Source organism: Hippocampus zosterae, chromosome 11, assembly GCF_025434085.1.
Source record: "Hippocampus zosterae strain Florida chromosome 11, ASM2543408v3, whole genome shotgun sequence".
Taxonomy (NCBI): domain Eukaryota; kingdom Metazoa; phylum Chordata; class Actinopteri; order Syngnathiformes; family Syngnathidae; genus Hippocampus; species Hippocampus zosterae.
Window position 1 is genome coordinate 10,878,455 of NC_067461.1, and position 16,792 is coordinate 10,895,246.

Consider the following 16,792-nt stretch of genomic DNA (forward strand, 5'->3'; position numbering starts at 1 on the left):
ATCTTCAGCTGCTCTTTGAGACCTTCAACTTCGGTATTTTGGAAGAGAGCATTTTGCTCCAGTGAGGATTTTGCCCTGTGAAGAGACCTGACTTCCTCTTGCAGTTCAGAAATGGTTCTCTGCAAGGTTAGTGTCTCCTGGTGAAGATCTTCTAATTTCTGTCTGAGGCTGCACCTCTCTGCTTCCATGTCCAGTTGAAGCTTCTTGAGTCGGTTATCTCTGTCATCCAATAGCTTCTTATAACTCTGAGCTTTTTCTTCAGACATTTCTGCTCGTTTCTGGACCAAGACCAACTCATCATATTTCTGCTGTAAATCGTCTTTTAATCTTTGATATTCTACAACTATATTTGATTGGGACTCGCTGGAATAACTGTCTAATGGTAAAAACAGCTGAGCTTGGACTTCACTTTGAACATTTTCCTTTTTAATTTCCTCCACTATTATTTTTCTTTGAAATGTGGAGCTCTGACTCATGAGAACTTGGTTTTCTTTGACAAGGTCCTCCAGTTTCCTTTGAGCATTCGACCACTTAGCCTCTGCCTGCTCAACTAACAGTTTAGAATGACTTAGTTCTTGCTCACCAGCAGCTTTGTCAGCCATTACTCTCTCCAATGTGGCCTGATATTCTCGAACATCATGCTCAAGCTGCGATTTCTGAAACGTCAGATCATCATTCATCCGCTGTTGTGTTTTTAGTTCTCCTTCCATCCTTTGCAAGTGTGCTTGTCTTTCAACCAGCAAGGTCTCTTGTTCACGCACCAGAAGATTAAGTTGGCTAAGTTTTATATCCCCTTCAGCTTTTTGGAGTTCCATGTTCTCTGTCCTTTTTGTATTCTCTGCTCTTTCAAAAGCCATTTTGTTCTAAAATGCAAAACAATCAGTTATCATCATGATACATATGATGCTGATTACCTTCTCCCACTTGACCAGAGTGCGGAAGCAAGCTCATGCAATAACCTGGTATTCCATCATCACCCAAACAATCATTTCTGATAATTCACCACAGATATCACCATGATTTACTCATGTAACAACTCTCTGAAGCGCTTTTACTCTCCCATAAGGTCAAAAGTAATGATCCTTAAAACTCCAGCTCATTCCAAAAAATGCAGTTACCAGCATCACCATGTTACTAACACATAGTAACATGAAAGCCTTTGTATAAGCCAACAACCAGGTAAACCATTGAAGAAAGAGGGAGAAAACCTTTTTAACGAGAACCGTTTGAACAGGGTAATGAGACACCAGAAGCGCATGCAAATATGAGAAGGGCTTCATAGCATTCACATCAGCCTAAACGTCTCCTCTGCTGTAATGTATGAAAAAAAATACAAAATGACAGTCTCACCTCCTCGTCTTCTGCTCTCTTCAGGGTTTCACTTGCAAACTTCACATACTGAGTCATGAGGGTCACAAGAGCCGTGTAGCGGGTGCGAAGATCCATAAACTGGTTTGTATATGTACACAAAATATTGATGAGACAGAAAGATACTGCATGTGTTTAAATTTGTTTTTTAAAAAAATACGTTACCTCCTGCTGGATGGCATCTGAAGAGCTTTGCATCTTGCGTTTCTTGAGGGGAGATTTGTGTTGGGAATCAACCATTGCTCTGAAGGTCATCAGCTGGAGCTCATAATCCTAAAAAGAGGTTTCGGGTGAGGCCACAAAAGTTTATCCTTTCTTGACATGTCAGAAAAAAAAAACATTGTGCGGTAAGGGGAAAATGGCGAAGCGATGAGTTTAGATATAATGCATTACCTTTATGGCAGATGAGCACTGTTCGGAGTATTTCTGACATTCATCAATCTGATTCTGCTTTTGTTCAATTTCAGCAACAAGAACCTGAAAAATAAAACATACATACACACACACTTTATTTATTTATATACATGTATATATATATATACACACATACACACACACACACACACACACACACACACACACACACACACACACAGCCATTGTCCTACCTTCTGTTTGTTCAACAGTTCAGCAAGAGCCTTGCTATCTTCTGGTTTATTTTCTTGGGCCTTAATCTGTTCTTCTTCAACTTCTTGAACCCATTCATCAAGACTACTGTAGGTGTCTTTGTAAAGCTTCAGGCATTTGCTGTTACCATCCAGATCCCTCAGCCTGAAAAAAAAAACATTGAAAATCTTAATGTGCAATCCATGAAAAGAGAGTGTGGGGATGTCCATTTTTTTCCATTGAAATGTATGAACTCCGGTTGGTTTCCAGGCTAGCATTGTATAGAAATGGAGCTGTGTTATCGAAGAAGCCATGCCATGTTTCTGTTCTTCAGTCTGCAAACTATTTGATACTGCATTAACAACTCAGGAGCATCATTTGATCAATTTATTGATTTAGATGCCCTTTAGCTCTAAACTGTCGTTTCCAAACTACACTTTTACCTGTTATCTATTTGGGAATGAATGTTACGCCATCTCTCATTCAGTTGATCGGCTTTCTCCTTGTGCCAGTCCAGATCAAAGTCACGCTCGTTATGGGCCTTAAACATGCGATCACTGATGAGTCGGGCTTTGTGCAGTTCATCTTCCATATTGTGGAACACTTCCTGCTTTTCATCAATCTCTGTCCGCCATTGCTACAATGAGAGGGAAGAATATTTACTCAAAATGGGTAACAACATCCTAATGTTTTCGAGGTCAAAAATATGCACCACCTTGAGTATGGAAATGACTGTTTCAATCGAGTGAAGGTCAGTGTTGATCGCATCTTCCTCATAGAGTTTGGATTCGTAGGCCTTCACCAACGCCTCTGCACTTTGGCTATGCTTCACCACCAAACTCACAGTCTTCAACCTGCCACACATGTGAAATACGACATGAACATTTATGTCTGAATGCCCCAAAGTTCAACTGTGTGTTGCGTGATGATGAATTCACACTAACTTGTCCATGTAAATAGAAGACATGGAGTGCACATCGCTCATGATCTGAACCACAACGCCGAGTTCGGAGGAGAGAGTCGGCGCCGATGGAAAGCCAACAGCTAGTCGGAGGAACACCTCACACTTCTCCTTCAAGTTATCCAGGTCTTCCTTACATTTATTCAGCTCTTCCATCTTCTTCTGCAAAGGGAAAAATCATGATTACAAACAAAAAACTTAATGAAATGTTCCACAACAAATCAGACACGGACTTCCTGATCAGTGATGCGCTGCAGACTCGGATACACGTCGTCTCTGTCCAGAGGTGTGCGGATTTGCCGGAGCAGTTGCTCTTCGCGGGCCTCCAGATGCATCCTCAAGTTGCGTATTTCCGAGATGTAATGATTGTACATAGACTCCTCATGTTCCTCTGTTCAACAAAAAACAAACCGGCAGAACTCATTTGTAACACAATGTTCAAGAGTTGAGCTTTGAAATTCCAGAAATGTCCTGCTGCGCAAGCCTTGCCTCTCTCTGCGGATTTGAGGAGTTCTTGGTAGTATTCTTTGCAGCCTGCAACGTCTCTCTCTAGCTGGGCACAGTCTGCCACGGTGAACACCTCCGACTCTTCACAGTCTTCCAGGAACTCATCGAAATGAGACTGAAGGTTGCTCAAAACTTGCTGATGCTCACCTGGTAGCATTGTTTTAAACTGCAACAGGGAAAGAAAACACGTGAACAATTTCATCTGACGTGTGAATGAGATGATGATCAGCTGGTAAAGAACATACAGTGGCTACATTCCAGTGACGGATGGCGCGTATATCGGTCATGAGACAATGCCAAGACACCACGCTCTTCATGTTGATGTGGGAGCGATGCCAAAGTGAAAGGACATTCTGGTATAACTCTTCTGTTCTGGAAGAAAATAACAGGTTAAGCTCATATCAACACGTCATACGCTACAAAGTCGGGAAGCATCTTACTTTAAAGCCATATCCACAGCCTCTTTGTTGGGCGGGGGCACGGTGAAACAGACAGAAGGCACCATGGCCTCATTGCCTGCAGGGTTGATGACTTTCCACTTGGCCCGATGAGCGTTGTTGGCTAGCACGCACTCATCATCTTTATAAATGGTTATCTGAAACAAATTGACACAAAATTACATTTTGACGGACAGTAAAATGGCTAATTCAACAATCGGGGAGTTCTTAATTTATGGTAACGCCTTTTTAGACCACTGACTGATGAGATTGGTGTGAAAGAAGACAGATTTTTGTACCTCGATCTGTCGATAATCACAGATAGCTTTGACGGGGATGGAAGACCGAAGAGTGCGATCAGGGTTCCTGGGCTTGAGTTGCACAATCTTCTTGGCCCGACCCATCAGCCCGGCTACAGTGTTGCGGTATTGAAGAAGCTGCTCTTTCTCTTCCTACAAAGACACAACCGCCAGGCAATGTTGTCGCTTTTGGCTTTTAAAAGTGTCTCTGTAGGTCATGCATGCCTTGCATGCTCATGCACGTTTACCATGGATTCCTGAATGAGATCCTCCAGTCTGTGCAAGCTGCTGTTCCGGTCGCAGCTGTACTTTCTCTGAATGGCGTCTTGCAAATTCCTCAGGAACTCCATGGATTCTTTGGCATCACTGAAAAACTGCACAAAGGGCATCGCAAAAGAGCGGTGAGCGGCAGCCACATGAAGCGGATGTCGTGACTTGAACGGACGACGCACCTCAAAATAAATAGCGTTCTCCTTTAGATGCTGTTCCACACACGAGCACAACTGCAGGATCCAACTCCATTGTGTTTGCATGGCAGCTTTGTATGCCTGAAAGCAGCCCAGCCATATTAAAGAAATCAGACAAAAATATCCAAGTATGAAAAGTCTCCATTGAATTTTAAAAATAGCACGCAGGGTGGAGACAATCATGCCGTCATGAAAGCTTGGCTCACTTCAATAGATAACCTAGCTGGGTGACTCTTAAAAAGAAGACGCTCTGCGAAGTCTTGCACAGACTTGATCACTTCGTCCTTTTCATCAAGCTCCTTCATCAGATCCTGTTTGGACACATTAAAGGATTTATGACTTAAAGCAAAAACAAAGGACTTGCCACTGCATTCCCTGCACACACTAACATTAATTCACCGGGATGCATTGATGCATGGGTGTCGAAATGAGTCAAACTCACAGCATGGTAGTCTCTTTTCTTGGCTACGTTGCTGTTGCGATCGCTCCAGTCAAACGCGACCTCCTCTTCCTCCTTCTCATTGAGCCAGATGAGCTCACGTGTTGCCTGCGACACAAAGTCGTGCAGGCTCTCCAGGTGGCCTTGTCGCTCCTTTGAACACCTCTGACAAGCACACACATCAGAAATTCAAATTGGAGAGGAAGTGAAGCTTGAAAAGATTCCGACTGCTCTCAAGATGTGGCTTACCACTAGTTTGTCATACTGCTTCTCGAGACTGCTTAATTTTTCGGAGTAGGTGAGTTTCAAGGGTAGATTCATCTGACTCTGCGGGGAATAAAATTAATTACTTTTCCGACAGATGAAACCTGTTGTTCGTTCGTCACGCCGGATTGCTCTACCTCACTCAGTTTGGCCTCTTTCAGGCTCATCTGAAATTCTTCAATAGCTCTGTGCACGGCTTTGTGGTTATCGATATGCGCTGACACGCTTGGCATGTCAGATCCCCACTCCGAGCGATCCAACTGCAACTGAAATAAAATATAAACACAAACACATTCAGTTTCTTAGTTTATACCTTGATGAAATGCACGAGAGACGAGCGCAAAGCCTCAATGGCTCACCTGCATGTCCTCCACCCAGTTCAACAGGTCGTCGATGAATTTCATGTTCACCTCTTCTTCCGTCAAGCTGGGGTCGGCCAGTGAGGATTTCATTAAGGGCTTGGGGATGTGCACGTGTGTCATTTGCCCGAGGTCGCTCGACTCCATATTGCCAGCACTGCTCACGTAGGTTTGCTCTGAAGCAGACTGCAGCCCAGGGGTCAAGGACGACGTAAAGCTCGAGGTGAACGTGGAGCTATCGAACCCTCCCTCGGATGGCATTAGGCTGATGTTCTGGGAAAAGCCAGAATTCAGGCTCTGTGTAATCCCTGAGATCATCCTTTTGGTCTGCTCTGTGGTTAAGGTGCGGCCTTTGCTGTACAAAGAGGCATACTGCGCTCTCAGGGATAGAAGATCATCTCGTAGGTTCGATACCCTGGGTTGCAACATGGGGTGATGTCAATATTTGTCCAGAATTGTTGTACGTTTAAGATGGAAGTCATAAATTGGATTTTTACCTTCGAACTAGTTGATCCGTGAATGGAAATTTCCCATCTAGAAGAACTTGAATATCCACGACTTGTTGTCTCAGGATGCTCTCGCACTCCAAAAGGTAGCTGGCGATCTCGGCTTCATTTAGGAATTGGATGCCGGATTGAAGGCGTTTAACATCCTGAGGAAATAAAACAAAGGTGAAATACTACATTTGCAGCTACCATTCATGAAAAGCAACAAGTCGAACAGCTGAATGGCGGTTTCTCATTTGCTTTTGACTGATTCCCACCAACGGTGGTTAATATCAACATCCACCTCCCTCACTCGCCCACTGAATTTATTCCTCAAACTAGAAAAAAAATGTGTCACTTGAGATTAAGATTTTTTTCCCCCCTGATGATGTCTATCAGTTTATCAATCAGGATTGTTTTTGCTTTCATTTCTTGCAATTCCCCCACTTTTAGGCCAATATTATTTATTTATTGTGCTTCCAGCATTTAAGAAATAGATACATGCTCGGAAATGTATTTAGTTTTCTATAATCACATGAATCAAGAAAAAAGTACAAATGATTCCACTACAAAACTTACAGATTGCAGGGAATGTCTTGCCAGCGCCAACTTGTCCTCGCCATGAACACAGTCTCGCTGAACCCTGCTGGCAACCTGCTGGAGTGTCTCAAGCCTTAAAAAAAAAAAAAAAAAACAAAGCAATTACCGGTACTTTATGTGTTAGTCTGTCCAGGAAAACAAAATTCAAGCATGCATTTGAGACCGAGCAGGTAACCCACCTGGATCCATAGACGATGTTGTTGTTAAGAACATAAGAACTATTCATTAGGAAAGGTTCTGATCTAGTTCTAGTGAAGCTATTGTCACTGGAACCATAGCTGTTGAAACTACTGTTGCTAGCTGATGAGACCCTGCTTAGGAACGCCATCTTTTCTATCGACCGCCACTTCCTTGTCCACTTTATTGTACTACTCTCTCGTGGTCCATTGTTTGGATCTTAGCCTCTAAAAATTCCCCAAACAGATGGAAGGGATGACAACTTGCTCACATTTATAGTGTCAAGGTTGGGTAGGGTGGGTGTGATATGTGAGGCCAAACCCACCCTGAAATAATATTTTGTCCTGAGGGGAACCAAAATCACAAAGCAGGTTGAGACAGTGCCCCTTTATGAAAGCTTTTAAGAAATAGTTTTCCAAACACACCCTTCATTTAATGCTGCTAATGTGGAGTGTTTAAAAAACAACTACGAAGGCAGGGGTGGGTATGTCGATTTGTACAAACCATTGTCAGTTGAATTTCAAAAATTGAATTGAATTGAATTCAATTCAATTCAATTCTCTAGACTATGATCCAATGTATCCATAATATTGTGGGATTCTGCTAATCATGTTTTCCTTGTTATGTTCTGAAAGGTCATTTAACAAGCATTGCATATAAAAAAAAGTTTAGTGTAACTAAATGCAGTTCTACACCACAGTGTATAAACCACTGCCACAATAATAAATGTAAATGTTTATATAGGACATATTTATTATTGTTTTATTTCATTAGTTGGCGCATTTGTTCCTAAATTGAAGACCATTGAGAACAATTCACAATTTTAAGATGATGATGATAAAAGAGCAATTAGGCCATGTCTTAAATGCAGTAATCCCTGTTGTTACTGGTAATTACCGGTATGTTAAGAAAAGCAAATAATTTGCATGTAACATGAAATAACAGCTATGTACAACTGTTAGCGTAAAAAAGAAGAGGTGATGTGTATAGTCAAGCCATAATCACGAGGGAACATGCCATAAAAAAAATAATAAAATTACATTTAAAAAAATAATAATAATTTGACTGACATGTTCGTAGGGTCACATACCTTTCTACCTCAGGCCTCAGGCTCTTTTCTCTTTCCAGCATGGCAACAATCAATTTGCCCCACTCCTTCTCCACATCATTTGGGTGGTGACCGGGCGGTAAATGTATCCGTCCGAATTCGATCCACACCTGGCAAATCACATCAATGTGACATATTATGATAACAGAGATGTGTTTTTGACGTGCCCAAAGGTGATAATTTGACATGTGCATACCTCAAGCATTTTGTAAAAATCTTTGATTTTTGTCTTCTCGTTTTCCTTCAGCGGGATCTCATGTTCTTTGAATTGCAGGTATTGTGTGTAAAGTGCCTGTGGAGAAATTGTCAATTAAACCTGAGAGCTTTCACACAAAATAAAGATGCCGCGAGTCACACGTGACTGTAGTTTCATACCTTAAGTTCAGCAGGATTGTTGGGGAATGATCTTTCGGACATTGCGGCCACATTATGTTTGATCCACTGACTGAGGTATTTGATCATGTTCTGGTACTCCACCCATTTGATATCAATGTCCTGTTAAGAGCATAAGGATCTGCATCAGCCTGTGCATAAACAAGGGTGTGTGCCGCTGGGTAGTGCCATCAACTTACATTGGGGCTAATTCCTTCTCCACCCTCAGGTACTCGAGGGAAGGCATCGTACAGTGTCGAGACGTATGTGATGACTGACTTTTCATCAGGAGACTGAACATCGACATCTAGTACGAGAGGAAAAAAACAAATTGAGAGACAAGAAGTGGAGTCATTGTCGATCGAGCTACAGATTATGACAATTGAGTAGAAATTGAATGGATTATGAAATCAGTGCATCAAACGCAGGGTGTGCGGATCACACCTTCTGGGTCGAGTAATCGGGCCACCCCGAGTTGTTCAGCCACACCGAACGCAGCCTCTAAATTGGATCGGTTGGTCTGCGTGGATACCCGGCTCATGTCAACTAAGTCGGGTCTGGAAAAAGGCACAAGATAGACATTCATGAAAGAGTCTGGAAGAGAAATGAAGTACAGTAGGTTTCTGTATATGTAATTAGGCACACATGATTATTAATGCTCTCCTCTTTCATCCATGGAATACATTTATTTTACAAATGACTCCTTTTATACTATGTGGCAGCATAGTGAAGTGGAGGAATGGTTAACACGTTTTGGTTCCAATCTCGGCCATGGCCTTTCTGTGTGGAGTTTGCATGTTTCCCATTTCTTTGATACTTTTCCTCCAGACACTACGTCTTTATCCTACATTTCAAAAACATGGCTGCCGGGTTAATTGAAGATGCTTAATTGTCCTTCTTTGTGTAATATAAAATGCATTAGCCTTATATGACATCCTGTTCTCGGTACTAAGTAGAATTTTGTGGATTTTACATGAATAAACATTGTTGTTAGTTTTATGGAAACAAATATGTACAACAAACACAGGGTTCAAATTCTAACTTTAACTTTGTGAGGAGGCTACAAGTGAAGGAACTGGCACGCATGCACACAAAAGCAATACAAGAGTGCGCACAAAAGACAATTTAAAAAGTTAAAACGTCCGCCTTGCTGCAGATAGATATTGTCACATGACGCATCCCAAATGACTGTTGTACAGAATAATTATTTTAGTAATGAATGGAAAACTTTTACAAGAACATTTAAGGTGTAAAATAGGTTGATACATATGCAGCAATTGTATAACGCTTTGGGGATTTGGGCGCTTTTGAGAGGGGCCCCACACCACAAACAAGCAACCGGTAGTCTTTATCGAATCACCGTATGGTATGTAAAAAATAGAAGATTTCTGTGACAAAAAAATAAAATAAAAACACAACATCATCTCATAGCTTCTGTGCCATATTTGTGAAATATGATTTGTTAGGGTTACTGGTAACTGTTTCGGAAAGCATCGGTGTGCAACTTTGCACATATCACTTGGAGCTTTCAATGAACATTAGGAAGTGCATCGTTTTTCATGAGTTCCTACGACATTGTTTCAAAACCTCACATGTATGCAAATAAGAGTGTGCCTCTACCTGTATTTATGTATGATGGCGTTAAAGAGCCTCCCATCCCTCCAGGACGTGGTAAAATTGTCACATCTAACGCCGACGTAGCCGTCTGTTATCTGCTTGGACCAGAGCAGCAGCCTCTCTTTGGCCGTCATGTCCTGTGACTCGCCTGTGACGTGAATCTCTGAGATCTGGAGCAGAAGAAAGATGACACAATTGATTCAAAACATGCATCCATGCATGGTCATGTTATTCAGTTGCAACGAAGCATCAAATTAAGAAGTTTTCCCCACTGCGATGTTGAAAAGTCAACATTAACTGTAAGAGCAACATCTGCAGCAGCAGCAGCAGCGACTGATAGGATTATGTAATAAATTACCCAATAAAGCACTGAAGCCTGTGATAATCTCTGACAGTTTGACATCACCTCACACGTCTACAGCACAGTGTGCAGGTAAAAAGTAAAAGATAATTTATTAATGTTGTCGGATGACACACGCAAAACACAAGACCAAGACGTTGGAAACACTTGCTCCATATTCTTTCTTTTGCAGGCAAAGCAAATGATTTTGAAAAAAAGTAAATAAATACAGTTAATAAATAAATAATCAACTTTTTTTTACTTACAATGTTTCCAATAATATGAACTAAGGTATCTCTTCTAAATGAGCTCCAAAATAGTGCAGAACTAACAACAAAGACAATAAAACAAAAATGAAAGCATTCAATTCTTTGGGAAATTGTACACCCTTAGTTTGAACATAGAAGCTTTTGTTATAATCAAGCCTCTTTGTACTCAACAAAGTTTTGATGACAACTAATGTAAATATTTTGGTGTATTTGTTAGTTGGGACATTGGGCTTTTAACAGATTAAAAGAAAGTTGGTCTTGATGGTATGGCTGTGTGCATGATCATGAACATCAGCAAATGATTTTTTTGAAGGCTTAATGTTCTCATGTCCACAGGCCCTGTACTTAAAATAGCAATTAATAACAGCTTGATCTGTTTACCTCTCGCTGGCTCGTCATACATTTAGCACCTTCAATGTGACCAGAGCAGGTCCGACGCCTGGTCCTCCTGTGTGGCCGAGAGTCCCAAATAATCCTTGTGAATATTTCCTCACTCCCAGAGCCATCCTTGCCCCTCAAAGTCTGTAACACATGCTCCACTGCTCCAAAACTAACAGCCCTCCGGAGTTGGCGTCTGAGTAGCTTCTTTACGAGCAGACCACTCTTAGATGGGATACCTCCAGAGAAGATACAATGAAGCTTCTGATCTTCGGCAGACGTGACTCCTCGACCACTTAAACAGGTGCTTCCAAGCGTGCTAGTTAAGATCTTACCATGCATTTCTTTGGAGGCATTAACGGAACCAGACGCACAAGCCTCTTGTTGCCACTGGACACGGGGACTAAGGATGCGATTTTCACTGCTTAGATGTTTCTCCACCGCTGAAGGTTTTTCCAGGGTGCCATTTCCTTGCATGTCACTCATAGAAAGATCTATGTCCGATTTCACGGTATCGGTAGCTCTGCGCTTGTTTCTGCTAAAGTAGCGACCACCTTTGATCTCCTTGGATCCATGGCTGAGTGGAGCTTTTTTGGGGTCAAGGTAACATTCCTCCTTTGGACCCCGCACACAGCCACAGGTATTCCCCATAACACTGCAGTCGTTTTCAGAATTGAAATCCCAGTGGGTTGTTATCAAGCAAAGAATCCGGCTCGATCGCGGCTATTCCACTGACAGGACGACGATCGCGGCTATTCCACTGACAGGACGACATTGAGTTTCCTTTCATTGACTCCGAGAACTGGTCAGGCGCTCTTTCTCTCTCTCGCTCTGTCCGTCTTGCTCACTCGTGTGACAGCGGAATCCATTGTGACCTTTGAAACACTTCCCTGGCTATACTAATCCAGCACAAACATCATAAACGCACACGCAGCTGTGACCCACGTGTTTGCTGCTCTCAGCTGAGCAAGTACGAAAACTTGTGCACAGACCAGTTTGGGGTTGGTCGATCGACTCTTATTGACGCAGTGAGCGAAATGCAAATCGCAGGTGCCTGCTGTGTTTCCCGATATTTGTGTGTGCAATGAGGTCATGTTAGCCTAGGGGAAAATTTTGGCTCACCAAGTTGGCCCGCTGTGACCCAGACAGCATTGCAGTCTGATATCAGACATTGCGGGTCGACATGAGAATCGCTGGTAAATCCAAGAGAGCTTTGCCTTTTGTCTTTTAATCAAGACGCATACAATGGCACAGTCGGAGGCGGCTTTCACACCCAGTGGTTAAAACAAACTCTCATGTGAACAAAGCAACAGCGTGACCCAGACCAGGAAGTGATTTTCCATATCAGACCATTACAACATAAGTACACCACTGGTATTAGAAGAACACAAATAAGGAATATATTCCATTAGCCGTGAAAATACATTTTGAACATTTGGCAACTATGCAGCTTGACTAATGATTGCAAATATCTGAACACAAATGTCAACAGGTCAAAGTCAACATCCAGCACGCTTCAAACTGCAGTGTACTTCTAAGTGGCCACTTCATAAAAATTCAATCATTCCCCCGGGGTGAATTTTTATGTTTTTCTAAGAATCTAGACCAGTCCCAGGTACGAATGTATTTTATGTTCTTTTCATGTGTGTGTGTGTGGGGGGGGGGGTAATGGAGGACATGAAAATAATTGCCATTATTAAGGAGACCAACAAACTCTAATGTCAGGTTTCCCAAACATGTTCAGGTTTTCTGCATTCTACACTGACAACGAACTAAAATACAATATTGTATTGTACTCATTATAAAGTATAGTGTATGAAAAATGACAATAAATTGTAATTGTGGATACAGTATTCCTGTTCAATTATCAATTCAACAGCCGAGGGAGCCGACAGCATTTTAATTTAGACCAAATCAATCATCTAAAACTTTGGAAAACACACACCAGAGCAAACACACTGGATAGCAATAGCAGAAAAGCACATTGTCGGGTATGCATCCATTGCAAAACCACAGTCCAGGTTGTTCAATGTGACGTGATGAGCACGCCGCATGGCCACTTTGTGTAATCGAATCTGATCTGTGGGCACTTAGTCACACACAAGATGACACTGTATGCATTACCTTTGCAAAGATCCAGCAGTCCAAATGAGTACAGAGCTTCACTAGCCTGGCAGTACACACAGTTCATTAACGTTTAGAGAAAAGTCGCCACAAGCAACGAGAAAAGCATAAAGATGCCTCCAAAATTAAATAGGGATGTGTCAGCCAAAGCCAGTCAGAATAACAGTATTATAATATTGTCAATCTTATGTAAGTAGTGTTTTTATATGAAAGCCAAGGGTGGATGTTAGTCGAAAATGATTCATTGCTTTCTCCTGACACGCCTGGGAATCAAGAGGGAACAGGCCTCTTGCTGCAGGATGGAGTGCTGGAGGGCTTGCGTGAGACTCAGTGTTGGCATCACAGACGCTACCTGTCAATGTGCTGAGGTTTCTAAGTCAAATTGTCTCTGTGGTTCTTCCCAGGCACTCTCGTTTTAAATCTAAGTGTCCTCATCATAATGTTGTCGAATATCGCACAGAAAAATATTAGAAAAGGAAAAACAATCCAGGAGCCACTAACCGTGAAAATTAAATGGCTTCACAATGTTTGTAAAGAGGCAGTGAGAACGTTTTTGAGCTCAGCTAAATACATAAATGTATATCTCTTGTGCACTTGGCAAGGTGATTATGGCCACAAAAGCAACAAAACCATGTTGGACATGTTGCTGTTATGAAAACACTCCTTTTAAAAATGTTTGATTTTTTTTTGTCATGGATCCAGGAGGACTGAGTAATGAGTCAAGTTATTTATTATAATATTAACACCTGGATTCCTGGTAAGTGCAGCCACACATTAACCGTGTGCACTCTCTGCTAAGAAAATTCATGCAGGAACATGAGCACCTCTCAGAGGACGCCAATCCTATTTGGAGTGGTACCAAAATACAAATGCTTGGATATGCACAGGTACGAATGTTGAACTCTCATGAAAATAGTGTTGCTTTCAGTAAGACTCTTTGACATCACCTCATCGTGACCTCATAGTATTACATATTGCAACTCACGTCTTGAGTTATTATGCATAGAAATTGAGTAGGATCATGACAACGTTGGTAAGGAACAATCTGATCACAATCAATCAATAAATACATACCAATGAACTAGCCATATAATGATAACACTGACCTGAAAGTGCAGTATTATGGTCCAGATCAATCCCAAAGTCAGTTTGGGATTGCCGTCTGTGATGTCATCATTTCTGATATTTACAAGTTTGACCTAAAAATGAAAAGAAACATTATGTAGATATCCATATAGTGTATATTTATATAATACAAACGATTACCTTTTTGCGTGTAATGTAATGTGGCTCTCGACTCGAGGTAACAATTTGATCACATGTTTCCGTTTGTCCACAAGGTGGCACAATTGTCATGGATGCAAGAAAACACGCTACAGTACTATAATAAAAGGGCTGCTGACTGAAGCGTCAGACGGAAAGCACAATTATGGCAGAATAACGCCGCAATCCATATATATTCATTCATCAATTCCAATCAATAAAGACGTATACATGTTGACAAAATTTAGAATGAATGTGGACCGTGGACGAAACAATAGAACGTCTCCACTGTGCACATCTATGACTCCTTTGTTTGGGCGTCACATGTGGCAACAGCTGAGGCTGCCTGCGCTCACATTATCATACTCTGACTTTGGTGGGGGAGGGGAATCCAATCAAACCCCTCCGAAAACCCACTGATGGGATTTGAAGGCAGTGCTCCTTGGGGGCTCCCAATTACCAGCCATTATTGCCATCATTTTTTTAAAATATTTTTTTTGAGGAAAACATGTCAAAGTGATAAATTAAAACTAAACACATACACTTGAACCATTGTTTTACAATTTCAAATCCATTGTGGTGGTGTACGATAATCATAAATAGAAGCTCAATCACATCGCCAAATACTTCTGGACCTAACTGTATTAGTCTATTAATATATTGTCTCGTTTATGACAAAATGAATAGGACAGTTCATTTATTTAATAGTTCAATCACAATGGCAGCTGATAAGACATAAAAGTACAGTAGTTTCAAAGGCCGGCGGTTCTAATTTTGAATCTCAGCACTGGCGTTCCTGGGCATGTTCTGATGACTTCCTCTGAGTGGCTTCCTCCCACATTCCAAAAACATTAATGTTATGTTCATTGAAGACTAAATTGCCCAGAGGTGTGAATGTGAATAGTTATCCGTCTTAACTGTCCATGCATTTCATTAGCAATCAGTCAAGAGCGTTCCCCACCTTTCGCCCTAGATTAGCAAGGATGCAAATGCCCATCTCCAGTTAAAATGAAAACGCAAGACCCCTTTTACTCTTTTTCCACCAAAAACAAAGTGATGTGCTTAGAAGGTGCTTAACAAGTTCTTAACGAAGAACGTGTTGGGTTTTCAACCCGCAAAGAGCCAAGTAGGAGCTCCGTCATTATGTCATCGTAAAGTGTCCAAACGTCACTGCTTACGTCAATGTTACGTCAATGAATGATTACGAGTTTGGCTGCGAGTTGGAGATCGCATGCTATTTGGGAAATTCCACGATTGTTCTTCTGGTGGGACACAATTACCACTCAACAACTGTTGAAAGCATGTTCGTACGTTGAGGTAGCCTGAGTCTTACCTGCCGTCTCTTTAAATAATCAAGTGCAATTTGTACATTCTGGAGCCTGTGGAAACGCATCCTTCCTCTCTCTCTGGGCTGTGGACAGAAGGAAATATGCACGGTGATCAGGTTGTGTTCAGTATCAGTGGGCCAAAAAGGAATACAAAAAAAAAAAAAAGTTTAGTGGCATGTAAGATACTGGGCGTGCTTCTGCTATCTTACTCATTAATCCGGATTCGATTACAGTTGAGGATAACAACAGTTTCCACAAATTCCAACTCTCAACAACATGCTCCGAAATTGCAAATGATCATGGTGGAAGCTTTGAACAGGAATGCTTTTCTCCAAGCCACTGTCCAATTTCTTGTACAAATGCTCATTGATATTCAGATGCCAACCATACAGCAAGAGGGAATAAAATGGAAAATGCAATCAAGCCAGGATGCAGCAGTAGCAAAAAAAAAAAAACATTGTGCTGCATTCAAACTCTCGAAACAGTAGCATTTGCAATGATTCACTTGTGAAGCCATCATACAGTATGACGTGAGATGTAAAAGTAGCTGAATACCAAAAGCAGAAGATGAAAATGTCTTATGGAGTTAGACAAAGATGTTTTCTTTTAGCCAAATGTCCTCTTCATACAGTAATACAATTCTAGCATGAAAGTGTATCATCAGCTATCATCTGATACAGGTGTCAAACTCAAAGATTAGACCTGGCCTGCAACAGCATTTTAGGTGGCCCGCAAAGGCAAATCATGTCAACTTGATATTTCTTGCAAATGTTCTTCACTTTTAACAACGATGAGATCAGTATGTTTTTTTTTTTTTTAAGAATTGAAAAATACTTGACCAAGCAATTTAGGGGCATCTGATTTCAAAACTAGTTATCCATGAAATTGTTGTGTATATGCGATAATATATGGCAGGAATGGGCAACTGACAGCCCGCCAACCACATGTGGTCTGCGACCACACTCTGAGTGTCTGAGTGGCCACTTGCCCCCACCACCACCACTGCCCCCCAAAAAAGACAAAT

At 41.6% G+C, this 16,792-nt stretch overlaps 1 protein-coding gene across 2 annotated transcripts in view; it reads right to left on the bottom strand.

Moving 5' to 3' along the window:
• Positions 1 to 16,792, bottom strand: part of dst (dystonin) — a 100,636-nt gene that overhangs the window by 57,556 nt on the left and 26,288 nt on the right. For both annotated transcript variants that reach the window (XM_052081217.1, XM_052081219.1), the window contains exons 8-36: positions 15,774 to 15,851; positions 14,284 to 14,376; positions 10,070 to 10,236; positions 8,894 to 9,006; positions 8,650 to 8,756; positions 8,453 to 8,572; positions 8,274 to 8,369; positions 8,060 to 8,187; positions 6,772 to 6,865; positions 6,205 to 6,359; positions 5,708 to 6,122; positions 5,486 to 5,614; positions 5,334 to 5,411; positions 5,088 to 5,249; positions 4,852 to 4,956; positions 4,631 to 4,726; positions 4,427 to 4,552; positions 4,179 to 4,331; positions 3,883 to 4,037; positions 3,688 to 3,814; positions 3,425 to 3,608; positions 3,169 to 3,326; positions 2,919 to 3,097; positions 2,690 to 2,828; positions 2,418 to 2,611; positions 1,977 to 2,139; positions 1,762 to 1,845; positions 1,534 to 1,641; positions 1,351 to 1,449 (exon numbers count right to left, since the gene is read on the bottom strand). In XM_052081217.1, the coding sequence (XP_051937177.1) occupies positions 1,351 to 1,449; positions 1,534 to 1,641; positions 1,762 to 1,845; positions 1,977 to 2,139; positions 2,418 to 2,611; positions 2,690 to 2,828; positions 2,919 to 3,097; positions 3,169 to 3,326; positions 3,425 to 3,608; positions 3,688 to 3,814; positions 3,883 to 4,037; positions 4,179 to 4,331; positions 4,427 to 4,552; positions 4,631 to 4,726; positions 4,852 to 4,956; positions 5,088 to 5,249; positions 5,334 to 5,411; positions 5,486 to 5,614; positions 5,708 to 6,122; positions 6,205 to 6,359; positions 6,772 to 6,865; positions 8,060 to 8,187; positions 8,274 to 8,369; positions 8,453 to 8,572; positions 8,650 to 8,756; positions 8,894 to 9,006; positions 10,070 to 10,236; positions 14,284 to 14,376; positions 15,774 to 15,851 (4,005 nt within the window). The remainder of the gene's footprint in view (positions 1 to 1,350; positions 1,450 to 1,533; positions 1,642 to 1,761; positions 1,846 to 1,976; positions 2,140 to 2,417; positions 2,612 to 2,689; positions 2,829 to 2,918; positions 3,098 to 3,168; positions 3,327 to 3,424; positions 3,609 to 3,687; positions 3,815 to 3,882; positions 4,038 to 4,178; positions 4,332 to 4,426; positions 4,553 to 4,630; positions 4,727 to 4,851; positions 4,957 to 5,087; positions 5,250 to 5,333; positions 5,412 to 5,485; positions 5,615 to 5,707; positions 6,123 to 6,204; positions 6,360 to 6,771; positions 6,866 to 8,059; positions 8,188 to 8,273; positions 8,370 to 8,452; positions 8,573 to 8,649; positions 8,757 to 8,893; positions 9,007 to 10,069; positions 10,237 to 14,283; positions 14,377 to 15,773; positions 15,852 to 16,792) is intronic.